The sequence below is a fragment of the Symsagittifera roscoffensis genome, chromosome 4 (assembly GCF_963678635.1).
Source record: "Symsagittifera roscoffensis chromosome 4, txSymRosc1.1, whole genome shotgun sequence".
NCBI classification, from domain to species: domain Eukaryota; kingdom Metazoa; phylum Xenacoelomorpha; order Acoela; family Convolutidae; genus Symsagittifera; species Symsagittifera roscoffensis.
The window spans coordinates 44,037,239-44,057,556 of NC_087065.1; the positions used below are offsets into that span (position 1 = coordinate 44,037,239).

A 20,318-nucleotide genomic window follows, 5' to 3' on the forward strand; every position below is an offset into this window, starting at 1 on the left:
AAAAGATAACAAATATTTAAAAAACAAGCAAGCGCTTAAACATTGGTCGATACTTTTTTAAAATTTTTTTCTAAATCAGTACTGAAGTTTGTTGTTTTTTGTCTCTCTGTCAGAACTGAATTCGATAGTTTTGATAACTCGAAAAGTTCGGTGGTGGTAAAAACACTGATATCAACAATTATCTGAGGGAACAAGCAGAGGGAAATGTTTTTAGCTGTGTTCAACGCAATTGCTTTTTGGTGGGCGCTACTATTTTATCCCAGCTTTTCTACATCAGATTTATAGGTTGTTAGGTTGATGCAAGTTCAAACTTTTAAATTTTCATTTCTATTTCGGTACAAACCTACCCTTTTCTTCTGGCACATCGCATTCATTACGTAAATACATCATGGCAGCCTTTCTTTTTTGAGGACAGATTTATCTGCTCCTTTTGACACTAAATCGCTACATGGTTCTATTCTAAGAGGTACATCAATAAAAGCGTCTAGATAGGAAATCGATTTTCAACTTATTTTTGATGTTCTTGCTATCTAAGCCTTTCCTGGGAAGGCTATGTGGGTTTAGAGAAGTAAGAAATGAAGTATAGAGTAATATTTTTTAATCAATTGACTGTTCATGATAATTGATTCTCCTGTCATGAAAAAAATAAACAAATTATTGTTTTTTAACAAAGAGAAAAATTTTACAGCATTTAAATAATAATTTTTTGTCGCCATTGAAACCTACAAATATGCTATAAAATAATTGGTTATGATGATATTCATAATCCCTACTTTATATATTTTTTCAGAGACTCTACTCTACATGCAACAGCAATCGGCCCACCCTTCGACACACGCAGCCGCCTCAGCAGTTCAGACTATGTCATCTCTCTCAGGTGTGAACAACGCATCCAACAACGTCCCTGCAGGTACGAAAGAGAGAATTCGTTTCATCAAGGATCAATATTCCAATACAGTACCATAGAATGATTTTTTGAGCGTTTAAAAGTAACAAGATGAGACGAGGTGCGCTTTTTTCTGCCTATACTATTGATTTTGAAATGAGATATTCACTTGAAGTATAGTAACTAAATCAACTAAAAGATTGCCGAATCGATAACTTCGATATCCCCACATTGTCAGCAACTGAAATTACATTCTGAACGAATTGAAGGCGCTAATTTAGGTCGTGCGGTTTTTCAGCAAAATGAAAAACTCTTCACGCTCATTTTTTTTGAGGTTTGATTTTTGATTTGTCTTGAGTTCAATTCACTATCATTTGCTATAAGGAAGGCAAATTGTGCTCTCCGAAAATGAACGTGTAAATGGCGCGATAAAAATATTAACCTTTAAGTATCCACAGCGGGATTTAATTTTTCCCAAGGGAATTCGGCAAATTGTCTATGGATCCTGTTTTATTTTATTTATTTTTCAACTTCTAACGGAGTAAAAATCATTTTTGGCCCAGTTTTCTCTAAAGGGGTTAGTTGTATGAAACAATTTGTTAATCTTGAAATTTTGAAGATCAAAGCTTTTTTCAATTAAGTCAATCATTTTTTCCGTTTTGTTTTGAAGTTAAATGACGATTTTCCAACTGCCTTTTGACTATATGCATTGTACTTCAGGAGCTGCTTCCTTCTCAGTGTGGCCCTCGACACTCTACCCCAGTCTGCATGCTCCTGTGAGTCCCAGTGTCAGTCTCCAGTGGACTCACAGGGACCACCAGCTTATTAACTTGCCCGCCAATCTCCTAGTCAGAGGCGATGTTGTCGAGATTAGACCTGGCCAGGCGGTCTATGCGCGAGCAAAACAGGTGGGTGTCATTTTAACGAAGAGTGTTTATTAAATACAGTAAAATAAAAAAAAAATTGAGACAAAACGGTACATTTTGTTGAACGATCGCAAAAGTAGATTTTTTACATTAAACTCTGAGTGACCGAGGATAATGTGCTGATTGCACTGGAACCTGCTTCTTTTATCTTGTATGTAAACTGAAAGTCAGAATTCGCTATGGACGCAAAGCTTAAGAGGACACCATGTTTAATAGTTTACTGAGCTCAAGGTATATAAGAGAAAGGTGAAAATATATTAGATATCTTGGATTCTGACGTCTGGGAGTGTTTTAGATCCTCTAGCTCTTCTCTTTAACCCTAAGTCCTCTCTATGGACAAGATAAACCCGATTAAACTCCAAGTCTTGACAGTACCTGCCAGTTTTTTGTGAAACGAATGAACATAAAACGTCAATGTAAAACATCTATAGTTAATGCCAGTTTCAGCAATAATTTTTTCGATCAACGAATCGGAACAAAGTCAATGTACATAAAAATCTTTTTAGCGTCACAAATCTATTTTCACTCATTTTAGCATCCAAAAACTTTCAGAAAATCCAAGTAACCTATAAAGTACCATTTGTTGGTCGATTAAATTGCTCAATGATGCTGATATTGGCAACTTGGCAATTGCTATAAAAACTAGCCTTAGTTTTTTTGCTCTTTTTTCTAGCAAGATGTTTAAATGAGCTTTGGAAAATCAGTTTGAGCAGCAGCAAGAATTTCTTTGAACAAATGCTTGGCTTAAAAGTTTTATTTTGTTGCGAATCGGTTCGAGCTACGAAAACATCTTTAAATGGTTTAATCGCTTGGAAACTCACTTAAAAAGCTTTTAACTTTTGCAAACTATACTATGAAAGCAACTAGCATTATTTCATATATTCATGAAATTAAGTTTTCCTAAAGCTGTCTAAGTTTTCAAAAGAACAAGATTCAATCGCTTAAAAAACTCAATTCGTTGAACACCATCTTCACTTGCATTTGTCGAAACATTTGTCTTTTTGTTAGAGCTGATTTTTACCGAATTTTTAAAAAGTTTCCTCATGAATTGAAAACCTGGCTTGAATATTCATTTGACGTCTCCTTAAACTTTTTTTTTGAAGATTTAAATTGGAAGATTGGGTTTTAATCAGAAAGGTTTGTGATGCCATCAAAAATGGTTTTGACCAGTTGAGTTTCTCCAGAGATTGTTTAAAGAACATAAGGCTAGCTTCCAACTAAATCAAGTTGTCAAAAAAAACGCTGAAATTCAAAGCACACCCAAATCAAAGCACTGAAGCTGCTAATTTTTGCATAGGATATGCAAACTTTCAGTCTTTTGTCCGAATTCAGTGTTGAGTCGAACTTTTCGGAATTGTTTTTGATTTAGCGAAAGCGCTAGTTTTTTTTTGACGGTTCGATTTTCAAAATGAATCTCATTGAGCACCGTGCAACATGCAATGATTTCGAAATTTAGTTCATTTCCAAAGGAAGGCCAACGCCAGTATTGAGCAGCAAAAGTTAAAAGGTCACGAAAAAATTTCATCGACTTCTAGGTTCGAAAGTGGAATTTAATGCTCAAATTTCCCGGCGAAATATAATTTTTTTATTGATTCAGTTTTTACGTTAGCGAGCAGTTAGCGTTTTACTACGAACCTTAGTTTTTTAACCTAACTCGAAAATAAAAGTGTTCGTTAAAAGTATTTGTTTTTTGATATAATCGCGATCTGTAGCATTGGAAATTTCATAGCATCTGTTCTCGGTTTTATTTGTGGCTAGTGTTTGAGATGGACTAAGCGTCTGTGGCTGAGTGAATAGTGCGTGAGAGTCACAAAGTCTAGGTCGCTGCAGGTCGTAGGTTCGAGTCCGAGATGTCACCGAATTTTTACTAACTAATTCGAAGCTTATTTTTACTTTTTTATTGCACTTTTTAGAACTCAAGAGCTGCTTTTGTCGTGTTCTCGCTTGTGTATGCTAAGCGCAGCTTCGCCTCTATGTCTCAAATTGCGTTAGTTTTATCAAAAAAGTGCCAATCATAATTTTTTCTAGAAATTCAGGGCATTTCTTTGAAATTGGAAAATTGAGATTTTATCAAAAAACAAGTCAGCATTTTTTCTATTTACTTGCGTTCATTGAATCTTTTCCTATTGTCTGTTGGCTATGTTTGTCTTCTCTCGCCTATGTTTGAGCATGTTTTATAATAGAACTTATCTTCAGATTTAGCATCGGATTTTAAATATGCAGTTTTGATGAACACGTAGCTTGAAAGTTTTCGACTATATCATGAAAGTTGATCTTCAAAGGCATTGAATGTTTGGGTTCTTGGTGCTAATACGATTTTGATGCTGATGTTTTAACTAAATAAAAGTTAGTTGGACTAACGCATTCTCTGACAGATAACAAAATTGAAATCGATTAAGTTTGTTGATAACTTGTTTTTTTTTTGTTCAGCTCCACACTTCCAAAGGGGACCCGCTTGGACTAGTTTTGAACCCTGGCGAGACTTATAACCCCCTGGAGGGTCAAGGAGAAGACCCCTGTCCCACTGCCCGTCTCCACTCGCCCATGGACAGACTAGCCTGTGTAGTGCAGGAGACCCCCTTCGTGACTCAGCTGAGGAAGTGTCTTGCACACAGTAGTAGTAGGGAGAGGAGTGCGTGGGATAACAGGAGATACGCAGTGGTCGATTTTATTGAGAAGAAAGTTATTCCGATTGCTGTGGTAAGTATGGTCTTTTATTAGGGTAGGGCAGCAGTGTCTGTCTGTGAAGACATTCGAAAATGAAAAAAAAAAAAGCAACCAACGAATAGTTATTGTAAAATATTGGGTGAACATTCAAAGTGATGCGATCTATAGTTTAACTGGAAGATTATGTCCCCTAGTGTGGTGCTAAATGTATCAGCTGAAAGGAATGTATCGCTGTATCCATTTGCTTGAAACTTTTCATCTATTGCATGATTATTTTTGCATACATTTTATAACCAGATTTATCGTATATCAAAGTAAAGCACTTAGTGTTCCAACTGGCCTTTAGCTGGTCTGAAATTGTTTTTGGTATAGAAAATTTTGATAAACTCCAAATTTTGCGATACTAATAGCAAGTGATAAAATTTGATTCATATCTGGAATTGATATGATCAATTAGCTTATTGTCTGGTTTCAATTTTATTCAATTTTGATTGTGGGATAACTCGTCGTCTATAAATAGTTCGCAATACGCCCAGATAATACGCATCATAGATAAAATATGCAAAGCTCGCATAAATTAGATCAGAATAAGCCCCATCTGGCAGCTTTCAAAACATCCGAACTTCTCAAAAAATGATTGCACATAAATTTATATATTTTTTACATCTTGAGTTGATATTTTCATTGGTTTATATAAATTTTTTTCTTTACACTAGAGAGCTTGTGAGCGTTAGTGTATTAATGTATTAGTCGCAAATGAAAATGTTCATTGAAAGTGTTCTTTTATATGGAAATTTCACTGTAGCATTGGAAATTGCATAGCGTGTTCTTTGGTTTTGTTTGTGGTGGCTGAGTGGTTAGTGCTTGAGACTCGCAGTATCTAGGTCGCTGTAGGTTGTAGCTTCCAATCCGAGACGTAGCCGTTTTTAAAAATTGAATTCGGTTCTTATTTCTACTTTTTCTTATTGAACTTTTTAGAACTGCTTTTTGTTGTGTTCTCTCTAGTTTCTGCGAAACGCAGCTTCGCCTCTGTGTAAAAACGTTTGATTCAACGCCAACTCTACTTTCATTTATTTATAACCACCCACGCATATATTATATGTTACTTTCTTTGAATTCGGAACACAACAATTGCTCGCATCAGGGTGAAGCGCTGAGCGTTCGTACTGCCCTATAATTAGTCTCGAACAGTTTTCGGCCATGAAAATTTTGATAAACTCTATATTTTGAAGTTGGTTCGTTTTCCTACTCTACTTCCAAATTATAAAAGTATCTGCCATAAGCTAGAAAATTATTATAGAGTCGCATAGAGAATTATTGTGACCAATTAGCTTGTCTGAATTTATTTTGGAATAACTTTGAGTCTGGGATAAGTAGTTTTCCATACATAAGTAATTTGCGCTTGTGCTTTAATATTTATTTTGACTATTAGCAAGAGTTATCAAGTCCGATTGTAAATTTTTTTCTGGTTAATGTGTTGTTTAAAAAATCATTGAAGCATTTCGCCTGCAGATATATCTGGTCCACAGATTTATATTGAGCCTTGTCTGCGTTTTGAAATCTCGATGCATTCAAAATTTATGTATCTGACTTTTGATTTTTTTAAACTCAGCGTTCGTCTACCCAATCTTAGTTGCCGATTTTTAATTTTGCTTCGATGCCTATTAACTGCTGACAATAGTCTTTTGATATGTTCTTCTTCAATATAAACTTCAATCGAGACAAGCATATAAAATTTTTGGTAGAACAAGTTTCTGATTTTTTTTGAAAATATTCTTCTGATTAAAAGTAATTGTCTAGTTTTTCTGACGGCTTGCTTCCGTGCTAATGTTCATGTATCGTAAGTTTCGTTTCGCTTCTAGAATATATTAAAGCTCTTAGAAGCGCTAATAAGCTTTTTTGTATTTTTGAATTTAGGAAATCGATATCTGCAATGGAGTATAAAAATTTTCCGTTCAAAACTATTATTTTGATTGCCAAATTTAGTCTGAATGATAAAAGAACATAAATAATCCGTCGGAACAATTATCTCCCGTGTTTAGTTTTTTTGAACTTTCAGATTAACGGAAACATCAAACGTGCTCTAAGTTGGCATGGTTTTACATACCTGCCCTGCAAATGTGACCCGTTACAAATTTTATGAAAAAAGGTTCAATTACTTCAAGAATAAAGGGCAAAAAATGAGAGTCAATGACCTCTAAGCTTCGTTTGAAATTCTTTACCCTGAAATAAAAAAACTTAAAGTTGTCAATACACTTTTTTTAAACTCAGATTGTGAATAAACATGACGAAGTATAAACCAGCCGAAAATGCGCAGTGCATATAAACCAGCCGAAATTTATATCATTTGGATGTAATTAGCATCTTCGTAACCGCTTCTTTCGCAATTTTCGTAACCGCTTCATAATTTTTACATAGCTATTTTTTAGCAGCTGAGCATTTTTTGCTGGTTTATATGGTAGCTGGTTTATACTTCGGTTAGTTCATATACCATCTAAAATATTTCCTGACATGCACTTAATTATATTTACTGGTGCTTTGTTTATCGGCCTTTTAAAAAAATTCTTAATAATTGGTGTTTCAAATAGGTGTTCGATTTGTTTTTATCTCATTGAAAGTTAATCAATGAAAGTTTCTGCGAATGTTCTGAAACTTTCGTCAACTTTCGAATTTTTAACAAAGCAATTTTTACGGAATTTTTTTCACGCTAATTTAAAAAACGCGCAATTTAAATTATTGTGTTACCTGTGATCATTTTTCTTAAAGTTTTGGGGGTTTAAAAAATGCTAGATTGCCTACTTTGCGATAATTAATGCTTGATATATGAAGGTTTAAATTGACCTTAAAGTTCAGTTGGAACATTCAGCGTCATGATATACGAGCAGCCTTCTGTTACATAACAATTACGTAACATCAAATCTTTGGTTTTTCGTATTATTGGTCGAAACAAGACTGCTAGTATGTCATTGCGAAGCCCTGAATGTTTCGACTGAACTTTAAGGTGCTTTTGAAAGTTTTTTTTGCTTAAAAAATTGACAAATTATCAAAAAAAAGGCTATTTTTTCAATTTTCCCCACACGCTAATGTAAATTACAACGGGCGATAGTTAGCATCTGGAGTCCTAATAATACGATCAAATGACTAACCTCAAGTCAACTTGGAACGCAGTAATCCGCCGCTTACGCGTGCTATAAGAACGCATTATATCGTGAGTTAATTATCCTAAGTTGGCCAAAATAGCAAATTTCAAATACCATTAATTTACGAAAAAAAACTCAGAGCTAAAATATTTTTTGAATTTGAGTTCAGGACAACACTATTTCCAGATGTAAAAAATGCGATTAAAAATGTTTAGTTGAAAATTCGAAAGTAGCTCAAATATTTCGCGCTTTCTTCTAAATTCGGAATAAGTAAAGCTGAGCATGTTTAGTTTGAGAAACTAAGTATGTGTGTTAATGCGTTTTCAAGTTTTAAAAAGAAATTGTGAACCCGTCATGTTCAATTTCTGTCCAAGATGAGATTATTCTTTTTTGTGTGTTCTTGCATACCAATAAGGATTCAGAGCCTAGCAAACTACATATCTTGATGGATCTGTCCAAAAATAGGGAATTTTAATTGCATTTCAAAGCGTGGGTTTTTTCCGACTATATCAGGTAACTCATAGAAAGCTCGATCGGCATTCAGAGTGCTATCATATTAAAATCCTTTTACTCGTGATTCAGATTCCCAAAATTAATTCAAAAAATTATCTTTATTATTTCAGTTATAATTAGCTCACTCAGGAAGCTTAATGTAAAGTACCAGTAGTTAATACGTGATAATTTGAGTTTTTTCGCGGAACCCTGTTGCATCAAAAAATGTTGATAGCTCCGGATTTTAACCACAACTTGAAGCTTTCTAGAGCCGACGATGCTTAATTTTGATCGTATGTATACTTGTGTTCTGTGCTCTTTCAGTTGACTGGTCTGTTTATCAACGGGGTCCTCTTCATTGCCTTCGGATCCGACACTTACGTCGGCAATCAAATAGAGATGTACCTCCTGCATCAGGTCAGTCTTTTATCCCCCTTCGAAACCCACTAACCCCCTTTTGTATCTTTTCAGCTCACTTCCTTCTTCTCCCGGGGCCTGTTGTATATCCTCATAGGGGGGCATGTAGGCTCCGCCCTTGAAATGTACTATATGTTACAGGTAAGTTCTATTGTACACCTCTTGCCAGCTGCAAGCACCCCTTCTCTTGAGTTATGAGCTTTTCTTAGAAGTTGGTTCGAATGGAGATTAAGTCGAAAGCAGTCGGCCATTACACAAGTCGGCCTAGAGAGATTGTCGGATGAGGTGCTATGCAATGAACAGATATAGCATTAAATCAGCCCTTAAAGACAGTTTTGTTTACTATTTGAAATAAATTGGCAATGTATTTTTCATAAATTGGAAAAAGCTCGAACTTCATCTATATGACCATAAAAAATAGATTGATATCTTTTGAAAAAAATAATAAATAAATTGTTGGTTTAAGGCTGTAGATCTGTTGCTTGCAACAGCACCTCACTATCGGGCACATAATGAGTTGTTGGTTTGGTCGCCGTTAACTTTGGTGCCTGCGTAGTGATATGCTGCTTCGAGAAATTAATTTGAGTGTTTTCGATTTTGAAGTTCTAGTCTAGTATTTAAATGTTCACATTTGAATGTGACTTTTACCAACGAATTTTTCGTTTATCTTTTGTTTCCTGGCCCTGTTTAGTAAATCTATAAAAATCTGCGTTACGTTAAGCTTAGCGTAGAAACAATTATTATTTTTTATGATTTCTTGAAACATTATACCGAGTATGCCTGAACTAGAACATCTTCCTCTATAATTATGACCGAATGCATCTCATTTTGTGCCCATTTAAACCTCGATTCTTCATGACTTCGCTGGACAAAAAACCAGATCATTTTTCATGTCCAATTTTCCCCAAGGTCTAATCTTTTTGGTCCATTTGTATCCCGTAGTAAGTAATCAAATCACTACGCACGCCTTACTTCAACTCGAAGAATGTTGAAACTGACAATTTATTGTAAAATCCTTATTGAATGGTGGTGGTCACCGATATACTTTGACTGTTTGTTAGGTATTCGGTTGCCTGCCATTCTTCCCTGCAACTATGTATCTTTATATTTCAGGAGAGTTCAGAAAAATCAATGTATAAATTTTTCAACCATCGATATTATTTTTGATTCCACAATATTTTTCCTTGGTCAAAAATTACCGGTTTGGCAAATTCTTGGTGAGGTTTCAATAAGAATTGAATGAAGCATACGCCATTATACTTAAAACGGGTTGTTAGTAGTATAATCAATGTTAGAGTTTCAAAATTATTATCAACAATCTAGACCTTGTTTCCTAAATGTTGCAAGCAAATTTTGTCGAACTTCTGTTATTTGCTGTGTTGTTGATTATAAGAATGACTTCTTTTTGAGCAAAATACAATAAACACACTGATTTTTAAAACATTTTTTAAGAGTCCATGAACGTAGTTCATATTCTTATATAGGTTGTGATGATCTTTTTTTCAGGAAAAGTCTTAAAATTTGTTCCGGCTCAAGTTTGATTTTTTTTTGCGGTTTGATTTATTTTTCTTAGATTCATTCATTTCCTATGTGAAAATGAAAAAAAAATGCGCTACCGAACAGCAAAGTCTAAAGGTCATTAAAAATGCGATCGACTTCTAGTTTTGAAAAGGGAATTGAATTTCAGATTTCCCAGCGAAATAAATTTTTTTTTTTATTCAGTTTTCTCAAACTGGGTTAATTTTATCAGAAAAACGCCAATCATTAATTGATCTAAAAATTCAAAGAGCTGTAAGGGCGTCTAATTTTTTCTTTGAAATTCGAAAGTTGAGATTTCAAAAAACAAGTCAGTATTTTCTGTTTACTTTCGTTGATTGACTCTTTCCAGCTGTCTGATGGCTATGTCGAAGCAATTATATTGAATTTTATTTAGGCGTTTAACAATTATTTACATATCCACATTTTTTTGTCATTACCATGTCGTTAATTGCTAATTGTTAAGAGTAATGAACGCAGTGAAGACTCTTATATAGGTCTTGGTAATTTTTTTTTCAGAAAATCTTAAAATGCTCTAATAGCTACAGATGTGCATTCATACATATTGATGCATTTATGAATGCACGCACTTTTTGAGTTCAATTAAAATTCATCTGCTGAAAGTGACGTAAATAGCACTCTCCAAATAATAACGTGGAAATGGCTCGAGAAAAGTGAACGATTTCTAGTTTCGAAAGTAGAATTTAGTTTTTAGATTTCGTGGGGAATAAAAACTTTACCTGTTGATCCAGTTTTTTCATGTTGGATCAAGGTTATCAAAAAGCGCCACTCATAAATCTTTCTAGAAATTCAAAGAGCTTAAAGGGCCAATATATTTTTGTTGACATTCGAAAATTGAGATTTTTTCAACAAAGTCACTGTTTTTTATGTTTACTTGCGTTCAGTACTCCTTTCCAATCTTCGATTGGCTATCTTTTGAGTTTTTTGTCTTTTTCATTGTAGCTCAAAATTTTTGAATTAAATCTAAGCCAATCACATTTGTTTATTGATTAACGTTGAATAAACAATAAGTTAGGTTTTATAGTTTTTCTCGAATTTTCTTAAACCGGAAAATCTATTTTTCTATTCTAATTGAATAAGATTTGGACAATTGCTCCTGTTATGGTTAATCACTATATTTATATTTTTTAGTTTCCTTTTGAGAGTCGCTGAACGCAGATCAGGCTCTTATTTAGGTCGCGATGATTTTTTAAAGTTTTTTTTCAGGAAAAGTCTTGAAATTTGTTCAGGCTCAATTTTTTTTGCGGTTTGATTTTTGATTTCGTTTGCTAAAAGTAAGGCAAAGTCTACTATCGATTAGCGAAAGTGTAAAGGTCACGAAAAGCTTGGTCGACTTCTAGTTTCGAAAGTGGAATTTAATTATCGATTTTCATAGCGAAATAAAAATTCTTCCTATTGATCCAGTTATTCAAATTGGGCTAACTTCACCAAAAACTTACCAAGCGTAGTTGTTCAAGAAATTCAAAGAGCTTTAATACGTCTTTTTTTCTTTCAAATTCGAAAGTTTTTTTTTGTTTTCTTGCGATAATTGACTCTTTTCTAACTGTCTGTTTGCTATGTTTTTAATTTTATAATATGTTGCTTCCTCATAGAAGCGCCGATTCTATAAATGAAACCTGCTGCTCTAATCCAATTTTAATTATAAAAAGTGAAAATGTTTTTTTTTGTTTTGTTTAGTTGCGTTCATTGACTCTTTTACATCTGTCTGTCGGCTATTTATGTTTACTATATAAACGGCAATATACTCACTATTCTTCTTTTGCTTTCAGACAACTGTTAAGCATTTTGTTTAATTTGTCGGCTAATTAAGAGGCTTATTTTGATGTTTTTTGCTCTGATAATACAGATTGATTATATATTGTTTTGCGTGAACAATGACATCATTGTTCTGACCACTCTCGAAGAGGTAGGGACCGTTTTTTTTTCCAATTCTTAATTTTAAAGGAAAGCTCGTAGGGGTTCAATTTGGATATCATGTTAAAACCCTATTGTTCGTGATTCGGATTCTGAAAAATTACTTAAATTTTATGGTCCTTTTAGGGATAATACTTTTCATTCTTGCAGTTTTTTAAAATTCAGTCACCTTTTAATAAACAAAAATAACCGCACTTAAGGAAAACGTGAAATAAAAAAATTTTCTTCCTCTTTTGTTGAACCTTTTTTCTTGCATTAGTGTAGTCGGAATGATCTCCACATCCACAGCAATCGCCTATCCTTGTTACGTCATAAGTTAAAAGTTATATTTGATTTCCAAGAAAGCCGTATCCTTCCCTGGATATCTCCTACCTCAAAAAGAATACTTTTCACCAGCTGAATGTTGTTTATTTTTGGAAAGCCTCTTGATGTATTATGACTCTTTCTGTCAGTTTAATTAATGAAGTTTAGTCGTTTTAATCGATTTTGGGGAGTGATAAATGCTCATAAAATATGCCTCTGTTTTTTTTTTTGGATAAGGTTTCAACAAAACAATCATCTGCCGCAGAAATCGATTTCGTTTTTTTATAACCATTTAAATCCATAAATTCTTAAAAGCTGTAGAAATACCTTCAATAAAATTGTCCTCTTCAAGTAAAATCTAAAACGGTTAAGGTTTTATTACTATATTTTAAACATCAAATTTCTATAAATAACATGCTGCATAGGAGAGGAAATGCAATAGTTGCCAGATGAATCAGTTTTGTTGGTTCAATTTCGGTAACCCTAAAAAACAAATAAAAATACAGCAATATTGGTTTATTTGCAGTTTGGACTCCCCGCAAGTTTGTGTCCCTATAAATATTTAAAGCACGAAATCTTTTATCAAAATTCTAATTTAAGTTAAGGGGTGGGGGCTTCTGTGATTATAAGCGCAGTTGTGAAGCAACGCAGTTGTTGTAGTGTATAGACAAAAAAATGCTTAAGCCATTACCACACCAAACTCAAATTCTAGGAAAAGCAAAATAACAATTGGCAATGGAATCCGTTTGTTTTTTAAAATAGATTCTTCGATCTTTTTTGTATAATCCTCGTTTTTGTTTATATCCACTCAGGCTCTGATCTAAAATATTTTCTCGAGGGGGCGGCGGATTTTCAACAAAAAATTTATAATTTTGCGATTATGTTTTAGGTTGATCAAATTCGTTTTCCGAGCTCCCCAAAACACTATTTAGACCCCATTTTGTTAAAGTTTTTTGCGTTGTAAAAGTTTACTACGGACAATTTTTGAAAAGGCTATCTTAAAATGACATTTTTAGGCTGTTTTTGGAAAATTTTCTCCTATGGACCCTGTATGTGACATAGAAGTGAATCTCTTGGGGAGTTTCGCTTATTTTTTTCCTTATTGTGTCATAATTTTGCTATTTTCCTCTGATATTAGTAAAACATTTTTCTAATATTTTTTGTATTAGCCCCCGGCCCTGCGCAATGCAGGAGCAACCTTGGGGAAGGATGATGTCATCCATTTCCCCGAAGCCGGTCCTGTCTTGAGGAGGCGTATGACACTGGGACCCCTCCAACCGTGACCGAATTGGGTTTCGAAGGCATGACCCTCGTGTTGAGAGCCACGGCTGCTCTTTTCAAATAGTTTCGTTGTATCTGCAGTTGTTGCTGCTTTTTAGATCTACATTCTGATCCCACTGGTACCTCTTCTGTTCCCAGTGCTGTGGCTCATGTGGACTGCACTTACCACTGCCTCTCTTCTCGCATCATGCCAACAACAGGTCAGTTTTCTAGAGCGTTCTTAATAGGAGAGCAGAATGTTACATATAGGAGAGCATTACGATCAGCGCATGTTAATTCAGAGATTGTACCAGTTTTGACCCATTTTCCGCGTTTGCACGAGCATGACCCTATTTTGGTTTGCGAGGGCTTATGTATTATTAAGAATCGAGGAATGTTGTGAAAACCCTTATATAGATCTTAATGAATTTTTTTGAAAGGTCTTAAAATTTGTTCACGTTCAAATTTAATTTTAAGCGGTTTGACTTTTGATTTCTTTTTAAATTCTGTTCATTTCCTTTTTTTTAGAAGGAAGACAAACTCCATTATCGAACAACGAAAGTGTTAAGTTCACGAAAAACGTGGTCGGATCAATTGAGCAATCTCTCCCCCATTCTCGCGTGGGGGGGGGGGGGGGAGATAGCTCAATAGGTACTTGAGACATGTTTATAACCACTTGAAAATAGTTTGAATGACATGAAATCATAAACCATATTTTCCAACGACTGTGGAAAGCCAAAATTTACAATATCAAAGCTCAAAAGTTTTATTCAAATAGAAAAAAGAATCAATAAATCAGGCATAAAAAGCGACTTTTTTCTTTCTTAAAATGACAAAAAGCTTTTGCGTACAACATTAAGGTGCTGCGGAGAACCGTTTTTGCTATTCAGATACAAGGCTAGAGCACCAACCCTGGTAAATCGCTTTCCTCGATGAGGCTATGGTCGCCTATACAAAAATTTGCAAAAAAAAAAGATTTTTTTCATAAATTTCGGGTTTTTTTTTTCAAAATTTTTCTCGATACTCATATAAAAAAAATTTCAGTCGGTCAAATGATTGCGTGCTATAAACAAAACATCCATCTACTTCTGTTTGCTGACGTCTTTTTGAAGAGTTTATTCGTTTTTGCTGGGGGGGGGGAGATAGCTCAATTGGTCATTACGGGGGGGAGATTGCTCAATTGATCCACGTGGTCGACTTCTAGTTTCGAAAGTGGATTTTTTAAAGAAGAATAAAAACTTCTTTACCTATCGATTCAGTTTTCTCATATTGGGTTAAATTTATCGAAAAATGCCAATCATATTTTGTTTTAGAATTCTAGATTTTCAAAGAGCCTGAAGGGCATCTATTGTTTTCTTTGAAGTTCGAAAGTTGAGATTTCTTCAAAAAACAATTCAGTTTTTTTCTAAATTTGCGTTCATCGACTCGTTAACTGTCTGTTTGCTATGTTTATAATTTTATAATACGCTGCTTCTTAATAGAAGCGAAGAATCTGTGAATGAAACCTGCTGCTCCAATTCAATTTAAATTGCAAAAAGTGTAAATGTTTCATTTTCTTCAAAGTTTATTGAGATTAATTGAAAGGATATTTGTTCAGGGTTCTGTGGTTCGCGGAGAATCAGTCGGAGGGTCCTGTTACCACTTCAAGTTCTCCTGGAAACACTTCATATCCATAATCAGTGGAATGTCTCCCAGCCTCTCGAGGACTTCAAACCTCCTATATGGACTGGGATCCACAACCATTTTCAGCGTAGTCGACAAACGAGGAGTGCTCTCGTGGCCGAACCCGAAAGTGGAACGCGTCTTCTTCATTCGGCCGGTAGAGCAACCAGATGACACGGTGTCACCCGCTGACTCGGCTGGGGGCAGGCGGAATGATGACCGCAATTCGGAAAATGGAAGTTTGAATGCTGTGTACGTTCCAGAAGTGATGGACCTATCGTGTGACCAGAATGAAAACTTTTTCGTTCACTTCGACGACGAAAGGTGGCAACAGCATCTGCCTTCGTTGAAGCCTCTAGGGTTAAACATTCTTCTGAACACGTGTAATGAATATGTGGAGGACTCTTACACTAAGTTTGCCGACCATCTTCTTTGTGTGAGCTCGCTTGAAAACCACTCAGTCGCTGTCGTCAACCGAAGGTGAGAAGCATTACTCAAGGTGTAATCAATTTAACTGTCATCAAACTGTAGAACTATAAGCTTCCAGATCTAACCTAGCATACTTAACATTCTTCAGCTATTGTCGTTTTGTGGTTTTTTTTTCGTATACTCAATGGAAGACCTCATTGTATTTAAAGTATTTCTGATTTTGCATGATTGTTCGAACTTGTGCGTAAAGTTAATATGTATCTTGCTCATTCAGCTGGACCAGAGCGCTTCAGAGTAGGTAAGCGAGCAGCCTCTAAATTTTCTGCGCTCATGTGGTTATGGATGAAGTATCTGAACATATTGGTTGGTCACAGCCTAACCAATGGATGTAAAAAATGTCTTCTTAATAAGTTTCCATAACTTGTTTTCCAAGCACTTTTTTAAGAAAAATAATGGCATTGTGGTTTGATACCAAAACAGTTTTAACACTGCAACAAGGGAACTGTGATCAATTTAGATAGAAATACGGGTACTTTTATTTGCTGCTTGTTTGTTTTTAATTGATGGAACGATGAAGTCTAGTATGGTTGTTTTTAATATTGACTGCAATTGTCTAGAATGCAACGATGCTCGAAAATATATTTCTCTGTGTTCCACACGCGCGCTCATTGTACATGAAAAAATATGCAAAACTACTTCGAAAAATGAGGTTCGGTATGAGAACTTTTTTCAGCGAGATAGTTTATTCAAGAAAACCATGCTGAAGTTATTTCTAAGGGTATAGAATTCATTATAGTTTTAAAAAATGGATGCTTTGCCTGTCACCGCTTCCAACTGAATTGTAGAAATTGATTTCTATCTTTTTTGAATGCTTCTTTTGAGTTCTGCGCGATTGTTATATAAGGTAAGAAAAAAAATGTGTTTAAAAACTAAGAAATGCGTAAAAATTTTTTTTCTAAAATTGTTTTCCCATGTACAGTTTTGTGGATGTTTTAAGCAGGGGCGGATTTAGGGGGGCGGACTCCCTCTCCCTCAAGGATTCGACCCCCTCGTCAAGCAAAGGGTCCCCCTTTGGTATTTTTATGATATCCATCTTCGACCGACCAACCCTTAAATTTTTAAGGGCGCTGACGGTGCCAATGCATACTCATTTTGACGGAGAGCGCGGCCATAAACAAGCGTTTTATTGGCCAAAATTTTCCAAAAAGTGTTCAAAAAACCATTCATTTTTTACCTGTTTTTTTTTCAAATGTTTGCTTGTGGCGCAGAAAATTTTGTCAAAATAGGGCCTTTATAAAGCTCTGGGAGCGCTCGGAAAATCAATTTGGTCGAACTTAAAAAAATCCTCATTTGAAAATCCTCCACCACCTCAAAAAATCCTAGATCTGCCTTTGGTTTCATATATCTGATTGGGGTTAATGATGGCTTTCGTAGGTTAATTCGAAGTAATGAAATGAAATCTTTTTTCAAGATTTCCTGTTTGTTACTTATTGAATAATATTCTCCCAGTACGCTAATTGCACCTATTCAACGCTGAATTGATTTATTCTATCATCTACTTCTTTCCTTCTTCGCTTCAACATAAACAAAAATCGAAGCTGATGATATCAACAAAGTATAAATACATCTGAAACTTAGTTGATCTAATTGTGAAAAACTGAAGTTCAATAAGTTGCCTGAGAATTTTTTAAGAGTCAGCAAATTGAAGATTGTTGAAATATTTAGATGTGCATGTGAGTTGTCAGAAGCGATTGGATTCGCTAAAAACGCTACTGAGAGCTACGAGGTGAAGAATTACATCCAGTCGTTCAGGGAGTCCCAACCATTCGACCCGAGCGACACTTTCAAAGTGAGACGAATTAAAGCGATCCTGCGAAAGAAAACTCCTTTCCCCTTTTTGTGCTCAGTTGTCGTTCACGACACTTCAACTGGTCTCCAGCAGTTGTTCACGCAAGGTACAGCTGATATGCTCTGTGACGTATGTCCTGATTTCTGGGATGGAAAGGGAATCCACCCTCTCACCCCAGAATTAAGGAAGAAAATTCATGATTTCTACACCAGAGCTTCACTGTCGGCTTACTGCACAGCCTTTGCATATCGTCCAGTGTTCTCGGATTTCTCAAAGGTGTTGGATAATTTCTACCTGGAGCTTCCTGGAGGAAAAAAGTGAGACTAGAACACATTAAATGTTTTCAATAGTTCTACGTGCATTACTCTTGTTATGCTTCCGATTAGCAAGCATTATCAAATCTGAATAAAACCTTTTCCATGTTTACACTAGCGAACTTAAGTGAGCGTAGTGAAATATAACTACTATTCTTATTTTATAAACTAAATAGCAAATTTTGATTTTGTTATGTATTCCAAATTATTACAAGTCAAATTGTGTCTATATGTATTTGGTGCCCCTTTTGCTGCATGGCATTGGCAAATTAGTAGCATATAGCTGCTTTGTTTGTGACTAGTGTTTTTTGGTTGTTAACTCCAAATCTCGATGTCGCAGGATTGAATCCGATACGTCGCAGGATCGTATCCGATACGTAGCGAAGTTTTGCTACTTCGAGGCTTTTTTTTATTTTTTCTTAGTTCACTTTATAAAGCTGATTTTTTGTCGTGTTTTTGCTATTGCTTGCAAAGCGCAGCTTTGTCTCTGGGCAAAAACTTGTTTATCAAATCACTTGATAAATTGAGTACTCTATTTACGCTTGCGACTAGCAAGCTTTATCAAATCGGAATACAGGTTTTTTCAGGTTAACAATTTTTTTTTAAAATCACTTGATCTTTATTTTATATTTAAATGCGGGCTCCACTCTCTCGCCATGTTTAAGCTTTTTCAAGCTATTATTTTTGCATGTTTATCAAAAGAATTTTTTCACGATTAAGCTATATCGGATATTGCAATGGTTAAGATTTTTTTTTATTTTCCTGTTTGAATTCAGTGTTTATTTCACCAAGTATTTAACCCAATAGTAGGAGGATATCAGGCTTTACTAGGGTGTTGCGATATTGGCCTCCATATATGAATAACCAAACCCTTTTAAGTTACGAGATCGGCAATTTTCGAGATTTTTTAAAAATTTCTAGGAAAGATAATTTTTAAAAATTTCTGAAAGTTTGAAATTCTCAATCCTGTAGTTGAGGGCTGTCAGGGTACTCTCAGTGGTTGCATTTTTAAAAAAACTTGGATTTAAAAAAAATTCAAAAACTTCGAAGATCTCAATCCTGTAGTTGGAAACTGTGAGGGTACTCTCAGGAGATGTGAATCTTGCCTCTGAATATGACTGCTCAAATCCTTGTTTTTTTTCAAGATTTGACCTTTTTTCTAGGATTTTTAAAAGATTTAAAGAAATTAGATATAAAAATTTCACAAAATTGAGGTTCACATCTATATAATGAGGCTTTTTCAGGGTACTCCCTGGAGTTGCGAGTTTTGAATCCAAATTTTGTGATTTTTTGTGATTTTCTAAAGAAAACTAAAATTAATAACTTTTAAAAAATTGAAATTCCTAACCCTGTAGTTGGGGTCTGTCAGAGTACACTCAAAGGATGCAGATCTTATTTCCAATATATGCGGTTTTTATGAGTTGTTAACAATTAGAATCACCGGGTTGCGTTACACGCTATTCTTAATATATAATCAATTCAATTTTTTTGGTTTCTTTGGTATGTTTGGCTTTTGCAATGACTTGGGCTGGCAAAGGTCCTAGGTTCGAAACCGATGAGGACCTGTTTTTTTTTAAATGAAAATTATGCGTTTGAAAAAAATGTCGGCCTATTAATTGTCTGATCGTCTTTTAATGGTTTATTTGCCACACCACCTGCTGTAAGTAATTTCTTGCGTTGAAAGCGATTTTCCCACTTTGTATGTTTTACTGACTTTGCATGTTTTCTTTATTTTCTGTTATTTTTTTTTGGCCCAAATGGTTTAGTTTACTGTGTTATTGGCTTAGTGACCTAAAATTGCACCGTTTGATGACAACCTTTACGGTTAAAAATTTAAGATTTTTAAATCTTGGTAGTTTTTTTTTCATGGCAACAATTTTGTTTTCGGCTCAACTTACCAAAGTTTTTTCTATTTAATTGCCGCTTGATAAATGTTCCTGAATACTTTGTACTGCCGGACATGTTCTCTTCAAATTGAAGATCATTCGAAACAAAATAGTGAAAACAATGTAATTGTTTTTTTTTCGGTTTTCATGGCTTTCATTTCCTTTTTTTTGCTAGCTTGAAATGGTGTTTTTGTGCGATATCGCAAGTGGTGCGAGGCTCCGCTTCAACTCAGTGTTATAAATTCACGATCCGCTTTCTATTAGGCTTGTTTGGTCTAGAGTTAACGTCCAAAGGTGGCACTACGGAAGTCGTTCTTTTTGCTAATTGGGAAGTTTCGGCTCAGAAGAATAATTGTCACCTTATTGTTTCTCTTTTGGTTTTTTGTTGGCTTAATTGCTGTAGCGCGGCTCAGTCGATTTTCTTATTATCTCAACAATACTCTGTGCGTTTGGTTGAAACTACGTTCTTATTTTGTCGGCTTATTCGCCGCAGCACGGAGTTTTCTAATTGTTAAAGTTTTTTTTAAAATTTATTTCAACATCCGTTCTATGTATTCTTTAAGGTTCCGATCAGCAATCGTCTTGAAATCGGAATGTAGACTTTTTTGAGTTAACA

At 34.9% G+C, this 20,318-nt stretch overlaps 1 protein-coding gene across 8 annotated transcripts in view; it reads left to right on the forward strand.

Annotated features, from left to right (window-relative positions):
* LOC134843714 (transmembrane protein 94-like) overlaps window positions 1–20,318 on the forward strand; it is a 74,982-nt gene that overhangs the window by 44,040 nt on the left and 10,624 nt on the right. For 6 of the 8 annotated variants that reach the window (XM_063859959.1, XM_063859960.1, XM_063859954.1 and 3 more), the window contains 8 exons: window positions 791–910; window positions 1,607–1,794; window positions 4,243–4,512; window positions 8,436–8,528; window positions 13,682–13,783; window positions 15,160–15,704; window positions 15,928–15,951; window positions 17,379–17,819. In XM_063859959.1, the coding sequence (XP_063716029.1) occupies window positions 791–910; window positions 1,607–1,794; window positions 4,243–4,512; window positions 8,436–8,528; window positions 13,682–13,783; window positions 15,160–15,704; window positions 15,928–15,951; window positions 17,379–17,819 (1,783 nt within the window). Of the gene's footprint in view, window positions 1–790; window positions 911–1,606; window positions 1,795–4,242; window positions 4,513–8,435; window positions 8,529–8,582; window positions 8,670–13,681; window positions 13,784–15,159; window positions 15,705–15,927; window positions 15,952–17,378; window positions 17,820–20,318 lie in introns of all 8 variants that reach the window. The other 2 variants (XM_063859957.1, XM_063859958.1) reach the window with 2 other exon arrangements.